General features: G+C 37.4%; 1 protein-coding gene across 3 annotated transcripts in view; it reads right to left on the bottom strand.

Moving 5' to 3' along the window:
* Window positions 1–17,022, bottom strand: part of LOC148942634 (lachesin-like) — a 582,410-nt gene extending 565,388 nt beyond the window's left edge. For all 3 annotated transcript variants that reach the window (XM_089102786.1, XM_089102787.1, XM_089102789.1), the window contains exon 1: window positions 16,834–17,022. In XM_089102786.1, coding sequence (XP_088958912.1) covers window positions 16,834–16,915 — 82 coding nt within the window. In that variant the 5' untranslated portion in view covers window positions 16,916–17,022. The remainder of the gene's footprint in view (window positions 1–16,833) is intronic.
* Between the last annotated feature and the right edge of the window lie 9,513 nt (window positions 17,023–26,535).

The raw sequence follows: 26,535 nt of genomic DNA, 5'->3' as shown, positions 1-26,535 counted from the left end.
TCCAAATCATAGGTTTCACACACCACTCACCTATGAAAGACTAAGAAATCCAACTCAGAAAAGTCAAAAATAACAAACTACATATCCCAAATCATAAGTTTCACTCAACACACATCAACGAAAGGCTAAGAAACCTAGCTCATAAAAGCCTGAAATAGCACACTACTCATCCCAAACTATTGGTTTCAGACAACATTCACCTAGGAAATACTAGGAAACCTTAGCTCAGAAAAGCCTGAAGTAGCAAACTACACATCCCAAATCATAGGTTTCAGACAACACACATCAACGAACGACGGGTGCTCGGGGAGAGCCTTTGCGGGTCTGGGGGTCCCTGGTGGGTGGGTGGTCCTTGGGGCGCTGGGGGGGACCTTGGGGGACGGGGGGTTGGGCTTGGGGGTCCGGGTAGGGCTTTTGGGGGTGTGGGGGGGCCTTTGGGGCGCCGGGAGGGTCTTTGGGTGCCTGGGGGACATTTGGGGACCGGTGGAGGGCCTTTGGGACCCCGTTGGTCCTTTGGGAGCTCGATGTGCCTTTGGGGGGCCCGGGGATGGCATGTGGGAGTCTGGGTGGGCCGTTGGGGCCCCGGGGGGCCTGGGGGCGCTGGGGGGGCCTTGGGGGACCGGAGGGGGCCCTTTGGGACACAGGGAGGGCTTTTGGGGCACAGGGAGGGCCTTTGGGGGTGAGGAGAGGTAGTTGGGGACCGGAGGAGAGACTTTGGGACCCCGTTGGTCCTTTGGGAGCCTGATTGGCCTTTGGGGACCGGAGGAGGGACTTTGAGGGTCTGAGGTGGGCGTTTGGGGGTCCGGAGAGGCAGTTGGGGACCGGTGGAGGGTCTTTGGGACCCCGTTGGTCCTTTGGGTGCTCGATGGGCCTTTGGGGACCGGATGAGGACCTTTGGGGCACAGGGGGAGGGCCTTTGGGGCACAGGGAGGGCCTTTGGGGGTCTGGGGGGCACTTGAGGGCCGATTGGTCCTTTGGGAGCCCGGTGGACCTTTGGGGGCCGGGGGAGGGCCTTTGGGGGTCCGGGGGCCAGTTGGGAGCCTGGGGAGACATTTGGGGACCGGTGGAGGGTCTTTGGGACCCCGTTGGTCTTTTGGGAGCTCGATGGGCCTTAGGGGGGCCCGGGGAGGGTCTTTGGGGGTCTGGGGTGGGCCTTTGGGGGCGCCGGTGGCCCTTTGGGAGCTTGGGGTGCCTTTGGGGCACAGGGAGGGCCTTTGGTGACCTGGGGGACATTTGGGGACCGGTGGAGGGCCTTTGGGAGCTTGGGGGGCCTTTGAGGACCGGGGGCTTCCTTCGGGGTTGGGGTAGGAGGATTGGAACCCTTTGGGGTTGGGTTAGAGGACCTCACAACACTGTTCAAATGAAACTTGTGTATTATAACGACCACACTCAAAACCTCTTCCAAAATCTCTTCAAAATCTTCTTTTAAAATGTCTCTATCTGTTTCGCCGAAATAGTTCCATAACCTGTCTAAAACGGTTTCGCCCAAATAATCACTAAACGTAAATTCAGCGTGTTCCTTTGTTATTGGCATCTCTGTGCTAACGCATTTCAAAGTAATAGGAAACCTTCTCGCGCGCTAAAACAATTCATCGCTAAGATGTTTCTTGCCTAATTGTTTCCCTGGCCTTTGGTTATTAATATCCTTTGGAGTTCGACCAAAAGAGTTGTTCCCGAGGCAAAGAAATTAATGACTTGGATCTATTCCTGGAGAAATGTTTCTATGCGGAAATTTTTAAAGTCTGACAGATAATGTCATTGATTGATTGATCTGTCAAGAAAGGGAAAATTAATTTGTTGTTTCTAAGGGGAATTATTGATTCACGATAGGTGAATTGAGGTCGACAGCACAGGTGTTCCACGGTCGATGTTATTCGTAAGTGCACTGCTCTCGAGCGAATGTCAACGGATACGTATGTTGTTGTATGTCATGACATTCACTATTGATTACGCATTCAAGTTCTCGGAAATTCACTTCCCCCTCGAGTCCTAGATCAATAACATTGTTTCCCGTTAGAATTCAATGCGCATATGCAACCTTCATTCCGGAGTTATTACACATAGAAACATCAAATAAATCGACCTTGGAAAAAGAGGTCATTGACCGATTACGCAATCTTTCTCCCTAGGGAGGCTATGCCCTTATTTGGACCATAAACCACGTGGTTCGTACGGGAGTAACACCCCCCTTCTACTATATATATATATATATATATATATATATATATATATATATATATATATATATATATATATATATATATATTTTACTTTTCTACTTACTTTTAGTTTCTCTCAGCAGGCTCCTTTTTCCCCACTAAAAATTTTCAGACTGAGGAGATTCACCTAATCACCTTGGGGGGTTTTTGTTTTGGGTGGCTTTTGTTTTGATTCCAATAGATTCCCAATCATCAGAAATCCAAGTGTCATTACAGCTTCATTTTTAGTTGGTAAGATTTGATACACAGAAAGATAATTTTGTTTACTATAAATCATGACTTTCTACTAGTTTTTACTAGATTTCGGGAAATTTACTAGATCCTCTAAATTTACTAGATTTTTTTTTTTTACTGGATCTAGTAGAATCCTGCTGACGGCGGCAACCCTGATAATAGAGGATTATTGACGATATACATTGCTGTCTGAAGGAATATTTGCTGTAACCAGTTGATGCACAGAAAAAAGATTTGGATCTTGAATTCAATTGAAGGTGGATTAAGGTGTTTGCCGTGCCTAACGGCTAAGATTATTGGACGTTCGCACCAACGTGGGTAAAGATTTTGTGTTTTTTCGGGTAAGACAGTTTTGTTTATTTATACCAACGGGGGTAAAAATTTGGTGCTTTTTCCTGTAAGAGAGTTTTGTTTATTCCAACATCCAAAAGGTTAGGAAAAAGAATAAGAGGAGTCGTCAAGATGAGGATTTATTAAGTGAGAATATGACGACAAGCACCCCCAATACGTCAAAAATTACTCGGGAGTCAGTGAAAACTCCGGCATCATTACAGACCTTGTCAGAGGATATTGCGAAGATGATGGACATTTTGTGAGATACTCGTAACTCAGTCCATTCGATCGATCAGTGATTTACTACACTAGAAAATAAAAAACAAGCAATAGAATCGGAGCAAATGGCTTTACGGTCTGAACTGTTGGGGTCGATTTCACGTATGACTGCTGTGGGAAATGAAGTTACTGTGCGTAAAACTCAAGTTGTTAACCTGCAAACGGAAGTGAAGTACAACAAAGAAAAGACTTTGCGTATGTTTGGTAGGATTTTAGCTACAGAGTATCAGCCGACGGAAAATAATGTGGTAGTATGGAACGCAGTTTGTGAAGACGAGGATCAGGCTAAAAGAATGTTTGCTGAGTTATGTACAGATGGTTTGGCTTTACCAGTGATACCACAGTTTTCGGTTATTGAGATTAAAAAGGACAAGAAATATTTCAAGGTTATTGTAAGCAACCGTGTGAATAAGATTGAAATATATAAGAATGGAAAAAAGCTTAAGGGAAAAATGATGCGAAACCAGCAAAATATTTATGTGAGCGATGATGTTCCGCTTTCTGTGAAAGAGGCGAGGAAAAGACTGTATGAAAAGAAATCGCGTCTTAGTTCGATCGGTATTACGGCATGGGTATCAAATACAGTGCCACCGTATCTCCAGTTTGAACGACTGGGTGGTTGAAAAGTGAAGTGTACTTGCGATGAGTAGATTGATGAAATAGCGTATGGACTTCCCCCCTAAGAGGCTCCCGGGGGCCCTAAGGAATGATTGATTTGATAATTTTTTTTTGTTTGTGTTTTTTTTTGGTTTTGTTTATGTTTGGTTGTTTAGAAAAAATATGAAAAGTTTAGCTTATGAAAAGAAAAAAAAATTTTTTGTTTTTTTGTTTGTTTGTTTAAGAGTAAAGATTTTTTTTTATTTTAGTTTAGGCTAAAGGATAAATATGAGTGGGTGGTAGTAGGCTCCTGTGTTGTTGAATGGATGTGCTTATTATTGTGGCGGAATTTCTTTTCGCTAGTTGTTTCTTAATTTGTTTTTCTTTTTGTTTTTATTTTCTGTTCCATTTTTCTGTTATTCGTTTTTTTAATCTTTTTTCTTTTTTCATGTTTATTTTCTTTTTACGGCCGGCCTGTCTTCGATTTGGTGTGAACCAGGAAAAGTAATTGGTAAAGTAGTAGTTTTGTTTCACCGTTCTCTCGCTACCCCTTCGATGAATGGTTATTATTCTAGTTGTTGATTTGGAAAGATTGAAATCACTTGAGAGAGAATCGCTAAATTATCAGGATTTACAAGGTGGTATTCTCCATAGAGATCTAGATCAGGATTTTTGTGGGGTACCCCCTAAAGCATATTATAAATGCCCTATTGAAATTAATAATGTGTTGTCAGGGCCCAGTGGACTGAATTTATTATCGTGGAATTGTCAAGGTCTAGATTGCTCATTAGATTATTTAAAGGATTTGTGTCTGTTTTCGAAATTAGATGTGATTACCCTGACAGAAACTTGGTTGAGAGATCATACGACAAGTTTATTAGATATAGGTGGGTATTGACTTCATGTTCAGAATAGAGAGAAAAGGCAACATGGTGGACTGGCAGTTTATGTTAGGAATGGTCTCGATATTAAGGTGAGCAATGAAAAGCGTGTAAATAAGGAAATGGTATTTGAAAGTGTGGTATTAGAATTATATTCTAATACCTAATAATATATAATAATAATATATAATAATAATATGTAAATAATATATATATAAAAATATATAAAAATAAATAAAATAATATATAAAAATATATAATAATAATACCTAATAATACCTAATAATTAATATATTAATAAATATTAATAAATTAATAATTAATATATAATAAATTATATATGTGGCGACAGAAATTTTTTGTGGTTGTAGTGTACCACCCGTTCTACTGAGGAATTCTTGGAGCTCCTAGAAAAGCAAATGGATGAGCTTACTGAAGATAATAAACCTTTGTTCGTGTGTGGTGATTTTAATCTGGAGCTAACTAGAGTGAGTGCTAATCCTATGATTCGTGAATTCTTGAATGTGGTGTCTTGTTATGGTGTGTTTCCTGAGGTGAATATTTGTACTCGGGGAACTGCTAATTATGAGCCCCTCCTTGATAATATTTTTTGTGGTATTACGTGTGATTCAGTTTCGGTTGTGATTAATGATGTTTCTGATCACTTTGGTGTTATGAAGTGTGTGAATAATTTTTGCGCACCGAAGAATAAGAATTCAAAAACATCGATTGAGAATTGATGTTGATGTTTTGGTTCGGTTTAAAAATGAATTGGAAAAATGTAAAGTTTCAGTTTCTTGAAGATAGTGAAATTGATGTAAATATGAAGTTTTGTTTATGGTATGGTAAAGTGAATGAAATATTGAAGTCATGTTGTAAAATGTCAAGGCAGTCAGTTCAAACCGAGACACCAGTTAAACCTTGGATTTCTAAAGTACTGATGGCTGCGATAATGAAAAGAAGGTGGTTATTTAAGTATTCTAATACATCACCATATGCCGAAGAGAGGTACAGAAAATATAATAACGAATTGAATAAGCTACTACTAAAAGCTAAAATGGAATATTTCAGAGAAGAATTTAAAAAGTTGGAAGGAAATCCTGCGAAAACCTGGAAAACAATCAACTCGGTAATCCGCCCAACCCAGAGTTCTGTTACCCAATTTTGTACCTCATCGCCGCAGGAAGCAGCTGATCAGATGTGCGACCACTTTGCAAATATTGGAAAAAACATGGCAGGTACAGGATCCTCCTCTTCTGTAGAAGAGTCTTTTGTTCAGTTTTTATTTGTGGCTAGTGATGTTTCTGCTTTTTTGCGTCCGATTAATGTTGAGAAGCTCCAAAATACAGTTTGGAGCATGAAGAGTAATGCCGCAGGTAGTGATTATTTTTCCCTGTAAGTTTTGAAGCATGTATTTCCAGTTGTATTAGAGCATTTGGTGTACCTATTTGATCAGTGTATGAAATGTGGTATTTTTCCTGATTGCTTTAAGTCGGCTAAAGTTATTCCGTTCTATAAAGGTGGTGATAAGAATTCTTTCCATGATTATAGACCTATATCTCTTCTCCCAGTGTTAAGTAGAGTGTTTGAAAGATGAAAAATTCTAGAATTGTTGAGTTTCTAGAATCGCGGAGACTTCTAAGTCCAACCCAGTTTGGATTCCGAAGAGGAATGTCGACGGATCAGGCCGTTCTATTTTTGGTGAAGCTCGTAAATGATGCCTTGGATGCTAGTTGAAAAGCGGCTTCAGTTTTCCTCGATATTCTGAAGGCCTTTGATTCGGTTGATCATGGTATTCTGCTTGCAAAACTTAATAATTGTGGATTTCGTGGTGCGTTCTTAGGTCTTTTAAGGTCTTTCCTTCATAACAGTTCTTTGTATCTGAGTGTTGGAAGTGCCGCACGGGCACAAAGAAAGTGGAAAATGGTGTGCCACAAGGTTCTATGTTAGGCCCTAAACTTTCTTAGTCTTTATTAATGATTCGTGTGGAGTTGTGGAGAGTTTGCCGTTTGACCTGAATCTTTCTGTTAGCGAAACCATAAAGTTAATTATTGCGCTATTTGCGGATGATACGCATTTTACAGTGGCAGCGAAGACGGAACTGCAACTCATGGAGAAGCTTATTACGGATATGAACCAAATTGGGAAATGGACTAGAGCTAACAAACTGAGGTTAAATAACAATAAATCGCAGTTTCTAGTTTACGGAAGAAACCCCAATTACTATCCGTGGATTTATGAGCTTAGATTTGTTGATACTTCAATCCAGCGACTAAAGACTGTCAAGTACCTTGGTGTCCTGATAGATGAATGTTTAAGTTATAAACCCCATATAGAGTTGTTAAGTAGTAAGATTGCAAGGAATGTTGGGATTATGAGAAAGCTGAAGAAATTTTTCCCCTAAGATGTAATAAGGTCTTTTTATTTTTCTACTGTTCACCCGTACCTTTTGTACTGTAATGTCGTTTGGTCGAGTACTTTCCCGACACATCTACTTCCGCTTCGTGCGATGCAGAACTCAGCTATAAGAGTGCTTTGTGGTGATAAAAAAGGTGCATCAGTAAGAAGGAGATGTGTCGAATGACATATTCTGTCTTTACACGGAGTTTCTAAATTTTATTCAGCTTTCTTTTTGTTTAAATATGAGCGTAGATTATTGCCACAATGTTTCGGTCGAATGTTCGTGGCTGTATGTAATGTCCTTGAATACTCAACCAGAACAGCATCCCAGATAAGACGACCTCAGGCTTTAACTCGAAGATCATTCTTCTCTATCTGCCATGTGGGACCAGGGTTTTATAATAGTTTACCAAATGAATTATTAGTTGATGAAAATATTGCTAGTTTTAGGAGTAGGTTAAAATCTCTGTGTTTTGGTGAGTATAATATTTCTTAGCGATTTTCTCTTGAGGGGTCTCTCAGTTGTATTTTGGTTATTTTTTATTGTGGTTGTGTGAGGGTGGTAGTGAGAGAACGGTGATAATTAGGTATGTTTTTTTTTGGGGGGGGGGGCTGCACTTAGTTGGAGGAGGTTGTGCCCTGCTTTTTTTCTCTCTTTTCTTTTTTTATTTATTGTTTTACGTTGTTGATATCGATGTATATATCAGGTTTTTTTTAAGGGTGTAAAGCCTAAATAAGTTTGCTTCGGGTGGTTGATTTATTTATTTGTTTGACTTAAATAAAAACTCTCATCAGTTATCAGTTAACTCATTCAATACGAAGTGCATTGGTCTAAGACCAACGAAAAAAATAAATAATACGTTTTGCCAACATCGTTCTTTATTTAGGCAGCGCTATTGCGCTGCTTATGATCAAAACGATCGTGCCAAAGCAAAGTGACGTTTCCAACCATTCTGTGGTACTAAAAATCAAATGTTAAAGAATGTAAATTTAAAATAGCAAATCCATTTTTCACGTTCTAAAATTCCATACTGAAAGTTTTGAGCCCCCGTCTTTAAAAACGACTCTAAAGTATGACTTAATTCCACAGTAACCTCAATATCTATTTGTAAATCATCTGATGATTTTGACTCGACTACTGCAGTGACTACCAAAGTTTTTGGTAAATTGTCAGCAGATAATGATAACCTTTTTAAGTAACAGTAGAGATCTTGTCACAACAAATGGTGTTTTCTGCCACTTCACGCTACAAAACATCAATTTTTGCCCAAAGAGGGTCAACATACCAGAAAAGACAAATTCTAGGATAGTCAATCGATTTGTTAGGGTCTAAATCCTATTCAGGAGATTTTCCAATCCCCATCTTGAAAACAAAAGAAACATGTATTGTTTTCACTGTAATATGTTACTATTATTTAAAATTAGAGTATATGCTACATTCATATTATATCCAACTACCATGATTACTTTCACTAGCATTAACATTAGCAATGTTTATTCTTCGGTTTAAAAATTCCAATTAATTTGTTTAATTGAAACGGGCAAAGTCTGGCTAAGATAATACTTGCGTTGTCATGCTTAGGCTTAAAAGACGAAAACATAATAATTCCCTTCTCTTTATTATATACATATAATGTAGTTATTTGCTTTTCTTTGAAAAATATGTTTGTGTAAAAGTTTTTTCTTGTTTAATTATCGTAAAAAGTCTATTTCTTTTGTCTCTATAATGCTATGAAAATTCCCTTTTTTAGGGTTTCCACCCTTTCTATTGAACGGTTTAATCAGGGGATCATCGATATTAATTAAATCGGCCAAAAGAGTTGAGAAATAACATAAAAAGATAAGTCACAATTTTCATTGGTCGTTTTATTAGAACACGGAGAAGGAGAATAGAACGGACATTTGCCCCTGCCTCCCAAGACTGAAATACTGACTTACTTATGTAAAAACCAAAAGCTGACTAATTACAAAGCTACGTAACTCATTCCAGTAGCCTTGAAGTGAGCGATACTGAATAACAGATTATTATATATTAGTATTAGTTTACTTATGACCTCTTTTCACACCAATAAGGGGTTGATCTGATTTTCGTCTGGCCCCAGATGGCGAAAAAGCAAATCTTTGCCAATCTGTCATCCTTTCTTTGCAAAACATGGTAGTGGAAAAATGTCACTAAAGCGAGAAAGTTAAAAATATTGAAAATACAGTTGGAAGAAAAAGAAAAGAAAATATTTAGCCTGATAAAAGCAACGATTTAAACAAAAAAGAGATTAATTTGAGCCTAAACGAAAAAAATGTGGAATATACAATTAGGAATTACTAGTGTCAAATTAAAAAAAAAAAATCACTGTATTTGAGCTGAGCTATGTTTTATAGCTATTTTTTTATGAGCTATGTTCCTAGCGAGTGATTGACACTCTAGACTTGAGATCCTTTGACCGTGAGAAAAGTTGTACGATTCTTGTCGCTGGTTATTTGCTCTGGAACAGTGGCACAGGATAGCTGGCCCTCACCCCCCATTGCACATCCTGACTGAAGGGGCATGAAGCGCAGATTAGCACCGCCGGTAGAAACTGTAATGTCCAGTGCCATTTTCTTTTTTATGTTTTTACATGTTGTTCTACCTTATATAAAGACAATATAATAAGCCTCTATTTGTATCCCCTCAGAAGCTAGCATCATAATTTAATTTCATATCCTGAATATTGTCTTATTTACCTCTCCTCAAGCAATCTTAAATTCGCTTAAGCTGCTTTCTGTTAAACAATTATTAATCTTTATACAAAAGCCGATGTTGATTCTAGAATTAATATTAGGCCCCCCTTCTTAGTCCCGGCTCAGTTCTCATATCTCTCCTGGGGAATGTGATCTGGAAAATCTCTTCCAACAAGCAGCAAAATAAAAGAATTCTGTTTAGATGAAACTCATTGTAAATTTCGAATGTTTACAATCAAAAATAAGATTTTTCTTATAGTGGGTGTTTGAAGACATCGTAATGATTTTTCAAGTCCATAGATTTAGATAGTACAACCTTATTGTATAATATGCTAGTTCCTTTAAATAATGAGAAAAAGAAATATTACTTTCCTGTCGTTTCCTGGTAAAAGGTGTGCTTTAATTTCATTGGCTTAGGACTATTGAGTATTTTTTTAAAGCAAATCTTAATATTTTTTAGGGTTATGTCAGAGAGCGTTATGTCAGAGAGGTTAGGTTATGTCAGAGAGGTGGGGTCTATTTGTAACCCCACCTTCTAAGGCCTCATTGGTTCTGCTGTGCGGATTTTTTAACCAATTAAAAGAGCAAAGAGTTAAATTGCACCTGTTTGTTTCTCTTGGGTCAAAGTTTAAACTGCTAAAAGAACTAAAAGTTTTGAGTCATAAGATTTTTCGAAGAAGCTTCTATTTTACTTTGTAATTGAAGGGCCATTAAAGTACTTGTTGGCCTAGCTTGATTGAAGGCTAGTGGAATGGATTCATTTGGCTTGTTGCTAGTTGTGATTTAGATTTTATATAGTAAATATTGCTATATCATGTTTTAGCCATATAGAAAATTATATGGCAAGTATATAGCTGGCAAAGTAATTTTCTCCTTAATAGAGTGATTTCTAGAGAAAAAGGGAACTAGACTTCCAATAGATTCTTTTCGTTTAATTTTTCCGTAAGATCCTCAGTGATACTTGTATAATTTTAAGATGTACAGCGATATAAATAATTTTTTTTTCAAAGTTTATTAGGTTGCAAATATAAACTTTTTTTTTACAGAAACGTGTCAAATTGTTCTTAGCGTTTTAAAATGTTGTATTCTTTTGGAATACATTATTTTGTTGCTAGTTTAAAATATATTTTTAAAAATCTATATCAATTGCATAGTTAGCAAAGGAACACTTGTCTCACTAATACATCGTTGTTCAGGGGAAAGGGAACAAAGCGTTCAACAGATTTTTTTTCGTTTATTTTTTCACGGAAAAACTCTGCGATACCTCAATAATTTTGTTTTTAATATGTACAAAGATGTAAATATTTTCCATAATATATGTAGGGTGCCAGTAGAACTACTTTTTTTTTTTTTTTTTTTTTGCAGAAACGTGTTAAATTTTTTCAACATTTTGTGCCAATAGACAGCAAAAAAAAGTTAGAGTGTGCTTCAATTTCATTAGCTTAAGTCAATATGTGTTTTCTAAGCCAACTAGACCATACCATTTCTTAAATGTATGCCAAAAACAGGAAGCCGAATAACCAAGGCCTTTTAAACACCTGTTTGCTTCTGCTCTTCTGCTGTGCGAAATATTAATGCTTGTAGTTTAGGAGAATTTATTATTAGAAATGAAAATTGCAAAAATGGGGATCATTATGGTCGAAAGCAATATGCAGGATAATTACGGTCCCCCAACTTGAACAACATGGTCACAGACGCAAGTTTTAGCAGTCGCAGTGACAAATGGACGCAGTCACAGTCGCAAGTAGTCTCAGCCATAAGTAGTTACCGTCACAATCGCGAGTAGTCACTATCACAAGCAGTGGCAGTCGCAAGTAGTCGCAGTCGAAACAAGACTACTTGAGTAGTTGCAATTAAAACTCAACGATACCGTTTAGTGTGGTAAAGATATCAGTGTGACAACCTGGATGAACGTAATGTCTTTAATCGAGTTTAACATCCCTCCCGACTTCCCTAAAAGTTCAAAATTAATATTCTAGCTATTCCTGAAATAATTCTCATGCACTATTTTGACAATCTGGATATTTTTGTGATGTTGCAGATACGCTCTTTTAGCAACCTGAATCCATGTGCTGTCTTTTAATTTAGTTCATCGTCCGCTGAATAGTCCTCGGAATCTTCAACTTAACCTTAGTTCTACCTGAGATACTGCAGATAAGCCCTTGTGACAGCCTGGATGCCTTTAAACTCTTATGGTTAAGTTCAACAGTAGTTGTAGTAGCAGTGGCAGTAGCAGTAGTTACAGTAGCCAATAGCAGTAGAAGCAGAAGTAGCAGTCGCAGCTGCAATTAGACTTGTAGTAGTGCTATCTGTCGCAAGCAGTCACAGTTATAAGTATATGCAAGCAGTTGTTGTTACAAACAGTCGCAGCCGCATTCGCAAGTCATCGCAGTTGCAAATAGCCACAGTAGCAGTCGAAAATAGTTGGATCCACATCTAATCGCTGTCAAAGTCTCAAGTAGTTTTAGTCACAGTCACAGCATTCGCAGCCACAAATAATCGCAGTTTTAGGTGCAGTCGCAAGTAGTCAAAGTCGCAGGTAGTCTAGTCACAGTTGCAAGTATATAGTTACAGTCGCTGTTGTAAGTAGTCGTTTTCGACTACTTACTGCACATAGCGTATTTTATTTCAGTTCAGCATTCCCCATTAATATTCCCAGAAGTTTCACCTTAATATCCTTAGCCTTAACGGACATACCCAGGATCAAACATTCGGCCGTTTCGCAATAATAAAGCCTATATGTAAGCAATGGGAAACTTGCATAATTCGCAACCCTGGCTCGAGGCCTGTGGGGAGTTAAGTCATATAAGAAGGCATAGCTATTGGATTTTTTGGAAATTTGAACTAACTGGATATATCAAAATTTTAACAGTGTTTAGGGTGGCGTCTAAAAAGGGCAAAGGGGGTTGTTTGCCCTCCAATTACTTCTTAACATGCCCTAAAGCTGCAACTTAACACCCTCAGCTGTTACTGAGAAATTGCTGACACACCCTTTTGATAACCAGCATACACATTACTCAGCATATTCTGAAAGTTTCACCTCGATACTCTAAGCCTTTTTGGAGAGCCAGGACCAAACATACTTCCTTTCCGCATAACAAATGTTATCTGTAAACAATAGGCAAATTATAAAATTTACAGCCCTCACCTCAGGGGCTGTGGGGTGGGTTTTCATCCCTAGAGGTATTGTTATTTGACATTCAGACTATTCTGATGCAAAACATTATCCGAAAATTCTGATCAAATTTCTTTGTGGGGAGAGCATCTGAAATGGGTGCGAGAAGGGGACTGGTTGCCCTCCAATCCCTTTTGGCTTTTAAGAGAAGCACTAGACCATTCAATTTCCAACCGAATGAGCCTCCTCCAAAGTTTCTACGACTACCCTTCCCTGTAAAGTCGCTCAGGAAAAAATAATAGTAAAAATAATGTATAAAAGGCGTTACTAGAAGCAACGCTACAGCGTTGCCTTTTAAACCTTGATAAACGTTATGATATACTTGTTGTTAAGTCACTCTAAATATTATGACAAATGAAAACACATCGTTCGAAACGCAAATCGTTTCTAGCAACGAGCTCTGGCAAAACGCAACGAGCTCTGGCAAATGCATTCCGGAATATAGTGGTTTTAAGAGGGCGGTAACCTCACGCTTATTTGCGGTCTATCTGTTCGTTTTAAGTTTGACTTTGTTACTCCTTTTAATTCCAGGTCATTCTAAGTCTCAGGCACAGTATAATCTATCATTTTTAAGCTTTTTTCGTGATTGTTCATTTTAATTTTTGTTTTTGATTCCTTTTTATTCATAGTATTGTCTGTTCACTCTAAGTTTAACTTGTTATATGATTTAATTTCTGTTCATTTGGGTTTTATCACGGCTCTTTGAAATTTTTTTTGGAAAACATTCTTTTCAAACAGTTCGTGGTAACGAACTGTAAGTAAGGAGCGACCCGGCTCAATGGTAACCGAAACTGCAGAAAGCGGAATTTTGATACTAATAGATACATCAAAAGAATCAGATTTTAATGCTGATTTCAAATATATAAGTTTCAGAAAATTTAGTCCTTTCTATTAAAATTTACGAGCCTGAGAAAATTCGGCTGATTTTCGAAAAAAAGGGGGAAAGACCACCTAAAAGTTATAGAACCTTAATCATATCACACCATCATATTCAGCGTATCAGAGAACCCTACTGGGAAGGTTTCAAGCTCCTATCTACAAAAATGTGGAATTTTGCATTTTTGCCAGAAGAAAGATCACGGATGCACTTTTATTTGTTTGTTTGTTTTTGTTTTTTTTTTCGTTTTTTTTCCCAGGGGTGACCGTATCGACCCAGCGGCCCTAGAACATCGCGGGAGGGCTCATTCGAACGGAAATTAAAAGTTCTAGTGCCCTTTTTAAGTGACAAAAAAAATGGAGGGCAACTAGGCCCCCTCCCACGCTAATTTTTTCCCCAAAGTCACCCGATCAAAATTTTGACATAGCTATTTTGTTCAGCATGGTCGAAAATATGATAACTATGTCTTTTAGGATGATTTAATCCCCCAAAGTCCCCGGGGGGAGGGCTGAAAGTTATGAACTTTACCCAATGTTAATATATAGTATTGGTTATTGGGAAGTATACAGACGTTTTCAGAGGGGATTTTTTCTAGTAGTGGGGGGGGAGTGGGTTGGGTGTTATGTGGGAGGATCTTATCATGAAGGAAGATTTAATAGGAGAAGGGACATTGCTATGAAGGGGGCGCAGGATTTCCCAGCATTATTTAAATAAAGATCAGAAATTATATATAAAAAAACAAGTTTTTTAACTGAAAGTAAGGAGCAACATCAAAACTTAAAACGACATAAAATATCACGTATATGATTGGGTTCACCGCCAATTCAATAACTCACTCTTTAAGCCATAGATAATTTAGAATTTTCATAAGAGCTATTTATTCTAATTAACGGCATTTGTGATTAAGGGGTCATCTTTAAAGAATTGGAACAAAATGTAAACTTTAGCTTAAAGAGCAAGGTATTGACTAGGAGGCGAACCCTCTAATTTACGTATTAAAAATATAAGAATATAAAGGTTCGTTGCGTAAGTTAATTCGTAAGTTACGTATATTTATTACTAATAAAAACGTTCGTAAATAAAATTAAACAGGTTTTGAGAAAGTCATTTAACCATTTAAAATAAAATTAATATTCAATTTTTTTTTTAATTATTCATGTACGGTGAGCCAAAATCAAAACCTGCATTAATTCAAAAACGTTCAAAAATCAAATAAAAAAACAAGTTTTTTTAACTGAAAGTAAGGAACGACGTTAAAACTTAAAACGAACAGAAATTATTCCGTATCTGCAAGGAGATGTGCCCTCCTCAACGCCTCGCTCTTTACGCTAAAGTTTTTTATTGTTTAAAAGATAGAGTTGTGAAAAAGTCAAACTTTAGCGTAAAGAGTTAGGCGTTGAGGAGGGGACAGCCCCTTTCAGATACGGAACAATTTCTGTTCCTTTTAAGTTTTAACGTCGTTCCTTACTTTCAGTTAAAAAAAACTTGTTTTTTTTTTATTTAATAAACACATTAAAAGCCAAATGGAAAACGGCATAAGCTGCTTGAGCAACACTGGCCAAAATATGTTCCCCTTAAAATCTTCTTCTAGACTGCAGTCTGCTTGCAGTTCCTCTTTAGTAATTATGTTCCTTCGGACTTCTATTTTTTACAATAAGTTTATCTATATATTTTCCGCTAAGACAAAGGAAGCTGTTAATAGTATGAAAATTGGTCAAGATTCAAAGGCAATTGTGCCGATCAAAGCAAAATGGGATAACAGCATGGAAAACCTGACAAAGGACTTGCCAATTTTTACAGTAGACAACTCATGAAATTGCAGTTGCTAAGCTCCAACTGCAGTTGCAGTTGGCTCCAACCACAGTTGTAGTTGCCTGCAAATTGCAGTTGCAGGCTCCAACTCATGAAATTGCAGATGCTAAGAACAACAAAAGCATTGATTTGATAAAAACAACTAAAAAACTATATACTGCACGGGGGGGGCCTTCGATTCTGAAAAGTCAAGCTGATTCTGAACAATCAGCTATTATGACGGTAGTCACTGCGCATCAGCTATTATGATGGATGAACGAGCGGAGGAGCAAGATCATTGTGTGAACGGTGGGCTGTCAGATGCCTAAAAAAGTGCATTTATATGCCCAAATTGTCTAAATCACCCTGACCCTTCAGATAAACATCGAAATGGGGTAAAAGGGGTCTAAGAGTGTATCACTAATTCTCCTTCAGTTAGACTATGCCCGAGTAAGGGTGTTTCGGAGGGATGTTTCCCTTCTTATTGATGATAAATGTTTCTAATGTTTATCTTTAGGTTTTATTTAGCTAAACTGATTTGCTTCATATTTCGTAAAATTATTTACAGTGATATATAAGTACGTTTCAGCTATTATGAAGGATGGGTATTGGTTCATTTTTCAGGTGGAGAAAAGATGAACTTTAATGCCCAATTAACGCATTGAGCCTTCAGATAAATATAGAATGAGTTTTGGGAGGGGCTGACTCTCTGGAATACTTTTGGTCTAAGCCTTTATTATTTGGGCTGGTAATGGGTGCCTCTTCCGCCACGACAATTTTTTTTGTTTAGCATAAGATATTATTAAAAAGGTAAAAGGCTAAAAAAAAAGGTGAAAAGGGTTAGGTGGGGTATCATGAGAATCTCCAACAGATTTTTTTTGCGGGGGGGGGGGGGACTACCAGCAGCTTCTGAATGATAGTGAGACTAAATGATAATTTTATTTGTATACAATATTTTAGCGTATTTAAACATCACAGAAACCGATTATAAAGGTTTTTAAATTTGTGCTGAATTTTGGTTTTTAAATTTGCCCTAAAAACTTTTGTGGGAAAGGACTGGGGCTAACCACGATTTCACCCCGGCCGCATGAGAGGCCGGAACTGCAACTGTTTGCGGGCATGATCATGTCCCGAAAATAACTCAAGCCCACGACCCAGCTGCAAAGCTTGAATGTCAGACACAACTTTAAACACCATTAAGGAAAGCGATTACAGGGGTAATTACTTGAAAATTCTACTTTGCGCTTTGTACTTTAAATATGGAAGAGCCAAAATCCAATATATCTATAGATAAGTAAAATAACATTATGTATATTAAATCAACAGACTTACCATCTTCTAAAAAGGCTTTGACCTGACAAGAAATGCACCATAATACTAAATATATAATGTTTAAAATTACAACTTTTGACATGATCTAATAATAAATTCGCGATGCACTTTACACAAAATCCAAAGGATTCACACTCTAATTTTCCAACATAATTCCAGATAAAGCACACTAAAAAATTTAAGATGTCATCACGGAGCTAAATCTCCAGCATCACTGATCTTAGAATTTCTAAGATCTTCTGTTCTCCAGGAAATTTAAGCGCTTGATAAATGAGGGACCATCTCTGATTGGCTATATATTTACCCAATAATAGCCCATTCTTTGGGGTTTCCTGTCAACCAGTTTTCACGATAAAAAAAAAATAGTCGTTTCAGTAAAAATGAAAATTAAGCTGGGTCCGTAAATGTAAGGATAATTCAAATGATTTGTCAGGTTCTCTGTTGGGCTAGCTAATTTATATTAGCAGCATAATCAATCTAGAAAGGGGGGGGGGGGAGTACCTTGCCCTAAAAAAATTGAAAACTAGTGAAGCACAAGTAAAAATTAGAATTCCTTTAAAAAATTTGTTCGCGCTTGATAAATGAGGAACTATCTCTGGTTGGTTGTATATTTACCCAATAATAGCCCATTCTTTGGGGTTTCCTGTCAACCAGTTTTCACGATTAAAAAAAATAGTCGTTTCAGTAAAAATGAAAATTAAGCTAGGTCCGTAAATGTAAAGAAAATTCAAATGATTTGTCAGGTTCTCTGTTAGGCTAACTAAGTTATATTAATAGCATAATCAATCTAGAAGGGGGGGGGGCATATTACCCTACCCAAAAAAAATGAAAACTAGTGAAGCATAAATAAAAGTTAGAATTCCTTTAAAAAATTTCTTCGCGCTTGACACATGAGGAATTATCTCTGGTTGGTTGTATATTTACCAAATAATAGCCCATTCTTTGGGGTTTCCTGTCAACTAGTTTTGTCGTTATAGTGAAAGTGAAAAATTAAGCTAGTTCCGTAAAGGTAAATTCAATTGATTTGTCACATTCTCTGTTGGGCTAACTAAATTGTATTAGCAACTTGATCGATTTCGAAGGGGAGGGGGGGGGGGAATTACAAAACTAGTGAAGCATAGGTAAAAATTAGGAATTTCTTTTAAAAATTTCTTCAAATACGGAAACTGTTTATTTGGAAAACAATTGCACACAGATCATTGTGAAAAAACTAACAAATAACTTGGACAAAGAGAAAAGAGTAAAATCTCTTCTTTTTTTCTTCTAATCGTGCTTCTTAAGAGCTAACCCCGACAACGTCAACATCCTGGAGGTCTCCAACATTGCGAAACATTTGCTAGCCTTCTCACTTATAAAAGGCACCAAGGTTTGCTCAAACAGGTCGAGTGGGGTTAGCTTAGACTGGAAAGGGGTGCCTTTCTTAGATAACCACCTGATCAAACAGTTCCTGGTAACAAACTGCAAGTAGGAGCGACTCTGCTCAATAGTAACTGAAATTAATTTTTTTTTTTAATATTGACAAGATAAATCTAAGAATTGGCCTTTTATGCTGACTTCAATTATAAAAAATTCGTTAAGTTTAATGCTACCCATCACAAGCTTCAAGCTTGAGAAAATATGATTGATATTAAAAAGGGGGAAACACCCACAAAACGTCAAGGGACCACACCAAAATCACACCATCAGATTCAGCGTATCAGGCAACACTACAGTAGAGTTTTTAAACTCGTGTCTACAAAAGTGTCGAGTTTTGCAATTTTTGGGGCAGAAAAAAGATCATGTATGAGGTTTTTTTTTTTCAAGGAACAATCTTATCAAATTGGTGGTACTAGAAAATTGAGTGAGGGTTCACTTGAATGGAAATCAAAGTTCTAGTGCGAAAAGATCGGAGGGCAACTAGCCTTTCTCCCACTCTTATTTTCTCCCCAGAGACATCCGATCAAAATTTTCAATTTTATTCAGCATAGCTGAAAAGTCCAGTGACCAGGGGCACCAATTAGGGGGGGGGGCAGGGGGGGCCATGCCCCCCCCCCTAGACTTTGAAAATTACCTTTTTATTTATATTTCACAGCTATTTTCTATTTTAGCTATGTGCTATATTAAACCAGCAACTGGTCCAATAAATACGACCAACAAACTGGTGCCCTAATTATAGAATCTTGTTTTGAAATGTCTAAGAGCGAGCGCGTCTACACTATTTTATTTCCGAGTAGGGTTCATTCAAAACTAAGCTTCATGTGGTCAGTACCCGTTTCGTTCTTGTTCTTGTGAAGAATTCGTTGTAAACTTTGAGTTTTGTATATTGCCTTTTTTAGTAGCTGGGAAAGGAAATGTGTTCTAGGGTTTCAAGGGGTTTTTGTCAGCAGATTCTTGACGTTGTTGAATAGTTTATGGGATGACTAGTCCAAGTGGAGTGTATGGGACTGTCGTGAACAGGAAATGTAAGTGATTGGCTTATGGGGTTTCTAAGTGGGGTAGTTTCAGCGTGGAGTATGGGAGTGATTTTCTACGTGTTTCTTCAGTTCTTCTCTTGCCGTGTCTGAGTGAAGTCATTGTCTACTACTCGTTTAACTATGAGTTAAAAGCGACAACAGACTTTGGATTTTTTTTCGGTGAAAATGCGGAAGAAAAATGAAGAAACTTTAGTGCGAGAAACTGGCAATAGTGTCAGCGCCCAAAGTCTCGGGTTAGTTGAGATAAATTCCCCCACCTGTGACAGAATTTCGGAAAGAAGCGGAACAATAAATGGCTCAGATCAACATGAGAGTTCGGTCTGCATTGCTGAACCCCTTGCGGGTTCCAGTAGCAGTCAAGAAACTCTCTCAGATATCTCTAGGACGCGTCACGACAAACCAGCTCAACCTATTCTTGAGAGATATCCGGCTTCCACTTCTAACGGAAAGGAAATTCAGTGCACATTACTATAAGACTTATGAATGGATTGAATACTCAAAAAACTTAAATTCTGTGTTTTGTTTTGCTTGCCGCCATTTTTCTATGGTGATTCTAAGGGCTGGAGTAACTGCTGGAAAAAGGGCTTTCATTGAGTCAGGATTTTGCAAGTGGAAAGACAGTTCTGCTCTTTTAAAGCAACATGATGGTTCTGAAAGACACAGGCATTGTATGTCAGCATGGACGGACTTTAAGATAATGAGTACTGATACTTCGAAATCTGTAGCGAATGCCTTAATTCAATCCAGATCTCAAAAGGTTCAGGAAAATAGAGATCATGTGAAGTACATTTTTCGCGCTATTTGCTTTCTTGGCCGCCAGGGTCTTGCTTTGAGGGGTCATGACGAATCAGAAACATCTGCAAACCGGGGTAATTTGGTTGAATTGATGGAGGAAATGTCTAAAGGTGACGAAAAGCTGAAGGCCAAGTTACAGCGCCGATGTGGTTACTATTGCAGCCATCAGTACCAAAATGACGCAGTTACACTGATAGGAAATGCCTTGCGCCAAGATATTATTTCAGAAGTAAAATCAGCTAATTACTTTGCTATTCTTGTCAACGAGACAAAAGACGTCTCTAGAAAAGAACAATTAGCGATTCTACTCAGGTACACATCAAATGGAAAAGTAGTGGAGCGACCAATTGGCTGCTATCACATGCAAAAATTAGACACAGAGAGCTTATCCACCTCGATTTGTGAAACTATAGAAAAGCTTGGTGTAGATTCGATGCTGTGTATTGCACAATGTTATGATGGCGCATCCGTTATGAGTGGGGAATTTAACGGAGTTCAAGTAAAGTTTAGGGAGAAGGTGCCTCGTGCAGTTTATGTACACTGTCACGCCCACAGATTAAACTCGGTTTTGACTGACTGCCTAAAAAATATCAGCGAAATTTCTGAATTTTTCTCTGTGGTGTCACAGAGGTTTTGTTTTTTCTCTGTGGTTTCTCTGTTACGCATTTATATCATGCAGCAATACTCGTCACGAGCTATTTGTAGAATCCCAGTGTATTAGCGGGCAACCAGTCTTGGAGCTAGAGAGGACCGTCCAGACTGGCTTGTTTTACGCTGCCCACTATATTTCGATGGTGAAGGTCGGATTTTAGTGTTTGGTTACTGTGCTTGCCACAGTATCTGATAGTTCCACCGGCGAGGCAGCGTGTGAAGAAAACGGAATACTGGACAAAAGCAACTCTGCCTCTTTTGCTTCAACTTTACAAACAATGGAAAAAGTATTAGTCATTGTAAATTGTTTATCAGAGCAACTTCAATCCGGAAGTTTGTTGATTTATAAGACACTTGCACTGATTTCTGGGACATATGAGACACTCCAAAAGCTGAGAAATGATAACGAATGGAACAACTTAAACAAAAACATATCTGAATTCTTAGCTTTAAACGATATCCAGGAATCAAAATCTCCACAATCTAAAACCAGTGCTCGAAACAAGAGAAGTCAAGCCATTTCCATTCGTCTCAAAGCCTTTCTGTCAAACTCAACAACCGGTAAACGCAATATCAGTCAGCCAGTTGAATCAGACTGCGGTAAACTTCTGTACTTTGAGGTAAAAGATCGTTTCACGAGTGAGATGGACCAACGTTTCATGCAAAATATGCTTCTGCTCGACGCTGTATCTGCCTTTGACCCCTCAAGCTCCAATTTTCTCGAACTTTTGAAAGTGGAAAGAGTTATGTGTCATTATCAAGAGATTCTCGGTGTCGACGACATGCCATAGAATCCCAGCTTTCTCTTGCAAAGCTGCATCTGTCAAAAAGTGATATTTCAAAAATGGATCTTCTTCGAGCTATCGAAATCTTATCCGACCTCCCAGTTGCCTATTCTGCAGTGCTAAAACTGGTGAAGCTAGTTGCTACTTTGCCTGTGATCACTGCCAGTAATGAACGATTCTTCTCGGCATTAGGGCGTGTGAAAGACTATCTGCGATCGACCATGGGAAACGACAGACTCAGTGATCTCATGATAATGGCCGTTGAAAAAGAGGAGGTAAAGAAACTGGATTTGGATAGATTAGTCGACGATTTTGCCAAGCAGCGACCTCGCCGCTACCCCCTGTTTTAGGTGTGTTTGCTAAATGTTGTTCTTTTTTTGCATCTTAATTTTAAAAAAAATCGAAAAAAAATCCTTGCCCCCCCCCCTACATTTTCGTGAATTGGCGCCACTGCCAGTGACTGTGCCTTTATTGATGATGTGACCTTCCATAGTCCCTGAAGAAAGGGCTTTAAGTTATGAAATTTGCCCATATTGCTTACACATAGTATTTATTGTTGGGAAATAAATGAAATCTTTTTGAAGGGAATTTTCTATGTGGGGGATTTTCCCCGGGAAAAACTTTCCATGGGTATAAATCTTTCCAGGGGAATTTTACGAGAAAATTTTACACGGTGGGGGGGGGGAGGGATTTCTTGGCATAGTTTGAAAAACGATCAAAAATTAAATAAGTAAAAAACAGGTTTTTTCAACAGAAATTAAGGACCAACATTAATACTTAAAACGAAAAGATATTATTCTGTATATTTGGGGGGCTGCCCTTTCCTCAACCCTTGCTCTTTCCACTAAACTTTGGCTTTTTGGTAAAATTCTTTAATAAATACTAATCAAACACAAGGGGTGATGAATGAGACGTTTTTTTAAAGAACTTTAAGACTTTAGCGTACTGAGAAAGGGTTGAGGAAGAAACAGCCCCTTCATATACAATAAAAATAACTCTTTTCCTTTTAAGTTTCAATGCTGCTCCTTACTTTCAGTTGAAGAAATTTTTTTTATTATTTGATCTTAAAATATAAAATCACACATACTTTCAATTCTCAATAGAAGATTGAATGTGAAAAAGAAAACTTTGAAAATGCAGTAAATTATTGGCAATAGGTCTTATATGGCCTCGTTTTCTTTTTAGTGCATCATCGGCAGTAATGGGAAGACAAATTAATGTAAGCTAGCATCGAATATTGAAGAAAACTATCCCCTATTTAGAGAAAACATCATGCCATAATTGATATTGGCCATTGGATCCCTTTAAGAAGACAAATGCGTCACTCACCCCTTTCTCCCGAACTGGAGTTAAGTACTTATAGGACAGAAACCAAATGTAAAAAATATGCCATTAAATTCCCGTAATTTAATGCTCATTCAAAATATTTTACTTTTTCGAATAACTTTTTTATATTTCAACCTTTTTTTGTGCATTATCCGCAATATTGGGACTGAGCATTACTAAAAACCTGTAATTAGCATTTTCCAATAATTATAGCTAAAAACTAAATCAAAATAAGCAGTCTCCTACTCAGTCCACATTATAGCCAAACTTACCCATAAAATAAATTTGCGCTCGACTGCAGCGCCAACTGTGTGCGTCAGTCGTAATCTCTCTTGTTGAACATAGTCCGATTTTAAAACATAAAATTTGTGATTGACCAATCAAAGTCAATAAATAAAACATTATTTTTTTAGCTATAAAGTAGAGAGAGTTAGACCAGAATTTTTCTATCTGCCACAAGAATCTGGCAGAAGAAACGAAGACATAAAATAACTATATTAGCTGTTCAGACCAATTTCTTACCAATTTAACTTCACTTCTGTAAAACAAATTTGACACTAAATCAAGAAAAAATCTATGTTATCCATAAATAAAGGCTTTTTTATCAACAGATGTGACTATATTGTGGTTTGGGCATCACTTAGTCAAAGAGAAAACGACACGTAACCAAATTATCTCTACAACCTTTGCAAAATAGTGTGTGATTACAACATCCAGTGTGGCTTTCATTCCTGCGATGTATAATAGTAGTATATACCAAGGTACTACTTTGCGGCCTTTACGTTCCTTCCGGTTTTTCTGGTAGGTAAACAGGTCATTACACTCGGTCATTACACTCTTTGTCAACGGGTAATTAAAGAATGAGATGCTTGCATCAACAATACAAAGAATAAGCTCAGATACTTAATAGATTTGACCTTTACAAGAGACATTCCTAGAAAGTATTCAATAGCTTATTTGAAAAGTAACGATAGAATGACATTGTGACTTGACCTAGCTTTACCTCGCCGATGTGATCTGTATAATACATAAGTAACGTTTGAAAAATATTGTCAATTTAAAAAGAAATGGCTGAAAAGTGTTTTGAGGGGGATGGGTTGCATAGAGGGGTGACTTGCACGAGGGTTCAGTTAAAGGGGATACAGTTGCACGGGGGTTTCGGTTATACACGGGTTCAGTTACAAGGGGATTCAGTTGCACGGGGGGTATCCCTTTTTTCGAAAATCGGGCTCCCTGTTTTCAAAATCCCTTTTTCTTCTGAGGCTTGGAGCATTTGTGTCAACAATACAAAGAATAAGCTCAGATACTTAATAGATTTGACGTTTACAAGAGACATTGCTAGAAAGTATTCAATAGCTTAATTGAAAAGTAACGATAGAATGACATTGTGACTTAACCTAGCTTTACCTCGCCGATGTGATCTGTATAATACATAAGTAACGTTTGAAAAATATTGTCAATTTAAAAAGAACTGGCTGAATTGTGTTCTGAGGGGGATGGGTTGCATAGAGGGGTGACTTGCACGAGGGTTCAGTTAAAGGGGATACAGTTGCACGGGGGGTTTCGGTTATACACGGGTTCAGTTACAAGGGGGATTCAGTTGCACGGGGGGTATCCCTTTTTTCGAAAATCGGGCTCCCTGTTTTCAAAATCCCTTTTTCTTCTGAGGCTTGGAGCATTTGTGTCAACAATACAAAGAATAAGCTCAGATACTTAATAGATTTGACGTTTACAAGAGACATTGCTAGAAATTATTCAATAGCTTAATTGAAAAGTAACGATAGAATGACTTTGTGACTTGACATAGCTTTACCTCGCCGATGTGATCTGTATAATACATAAGTAACGTTTGAAAAATATTGTCAATTTAAAAAGAAATGGCTGAAACGTGTGTTGAGGGGGCTGGGTTGCATAGAGGGGTGACTTGCACGAGGGGGTCAGTTAAAGGGGATACAGTGGCACGGGGGGTTTCGGCTATACACGGGGTCAGTTACAAGGGGATTCAGTTGCACGGGGGGTATCCCTTTTTTTTCGAAAATCGGGCTCCCTGTTTTCAAAATCCCTTTTTCTTCTGAGGCTTGGAGCATTTGGTGGCTAGATATTAAACATAATGAAATTTAGCACGGAGGTTCAGTTGTACAGGGTTTCAGTTATACAGGGGTTCAGTTACATGGGGGTTCTTTGTGTTAAAAAAGTAGTTTTTGTATATTTTAAAAGAACTTTACGGGGATTGAGAGACTCAGATGCCTAATTCCGTGTGATTTTTCTTTACTTGATGGTCATTAAAAACGAAATTTTTATGTTAAATAAGTAGTTTTTATATCTTTTAAAATAGGTTTACGGGGAGTGAGAGACTCAGTTGCATAATTCAGTGTGATTTTTCTTTACTGGGTTGTCATTAAAAACGAAATTTTTGTGTTAAATAAGTAGTTTTTGTATCTTTTAAAAGAGCTTTACGGGGATTGAGAGACTCAGTTGAAGACGTGCTTGGTTAAGTACTTTAAGTTGGGGAATAATAAATATTTATTAGGGGTTCTATGTTTGAGTTTTGTATCTTTTTAAAATTGGTTTACGTGTCTTGAGAGACTCGGTTTCAAAAATCTGTTAGTTAGTTCTTACAATTATGGTAAAAATATTAGAAATTTTTGTCTTATTTAATTCTTTTAATTCTAAATTATATGTTAGGTAAGGGTTTTGAGAGACTCAGTAGCCTAATTGCGTGTGATTTTTCTTTACTTGTTGGTCATTAAAAACGAAATTTTTGTTTTAAATAAGTAGTTTTTGTATCTTTTAAAAGAGCTTTACGGGGATTGAGAGACTCAGTGGCCTAATTCCGTGCGATTTTTCTTTACTTGGTGGTCATTAAAAACGATATTTTTGTGTTAAATAAGTAGTTTTTGTATCTTTTAAAAGAGCTTTAAAGGGTTTGAGAGACTCAGTTGACTAATTCCCTGGTTATTTTCTTTACATGTTGGTCATTAAAAAAGAAATTTTTGTGTTAAATAAGTAGTTTTTGTATCTTTTAAAAGAACTTGACGGGGATTGAGAGACTCAGTTGCCTAATTCAGTATGATTATTCCTTTCGTGTTGTTCATTAAATTTGAAATTGTTGTGTTATATAAGTAGTTTTTGTGTCTTTTAAAAGAGCTGTACTGGGAATGAGTGACTCAGATGCCTAATTCCGTGTGATTTTTCTTTACTTGATGGTCATTAAAAACGAAATTTTTGTGTTAAATAAGTAGTTTTTGTATCTTTTAAAAGAGCTTTACGGGGATTGAGAGACTCAGTTGCCTAATTCCGTGTGATTTTTCCTTACTTGATTGTCATTAAAAAAGAAAATTTTGTGTTAAATAAGTAGTTTTTCTATCTTTTAAAAGAGCTTTAGGGGGGTTGAGAGACTCAGTTGCCTCATTCCGTGTGATTTTTCTTTACTTGGTTGTCATTAAAAACGAAATTTTTGTGTTAAATAAGTAGTTTTTGTATCTTTTAAAAGAGCTTTACGGGGATTGAGAGACTCAGTTGCCTAATTCCGTGTGATTTTTCTTTACTTGTTGGTCCTTAAAAAAGAAATTTTTGTGTTAAATAAGTAGTTTTTCTATCTTTTAAAAGAGCTTTACGGGGATTGAGAGACTCAGTTGCCTAATTCCGTGTGATTTTTCTTTACTTTATGTTAATTAAAAATGAAAATTTTG

This window comes from Artemia sp. Qi Xiang Cuo, chromosome 16, assembly GCF_049724085.1.
Source record: "Artemia sp. Qi Xiang Cuo chromosome 16, ASM4972408v1, whole genome shotgun sequence".
NCBI classification, from domain to species: domain Eukaryota; kingdom Metazoa; phylum Arthropoda; class Branchiopoda; order Anostraca; family Artemiidae; genus Artemia; species Artemia sp. Qi Xiang Cuo.
Note: the sequence above shows the minus strand (reverse complement) of the source record. Positions and strands in the feature narration are given on the sequence as shown.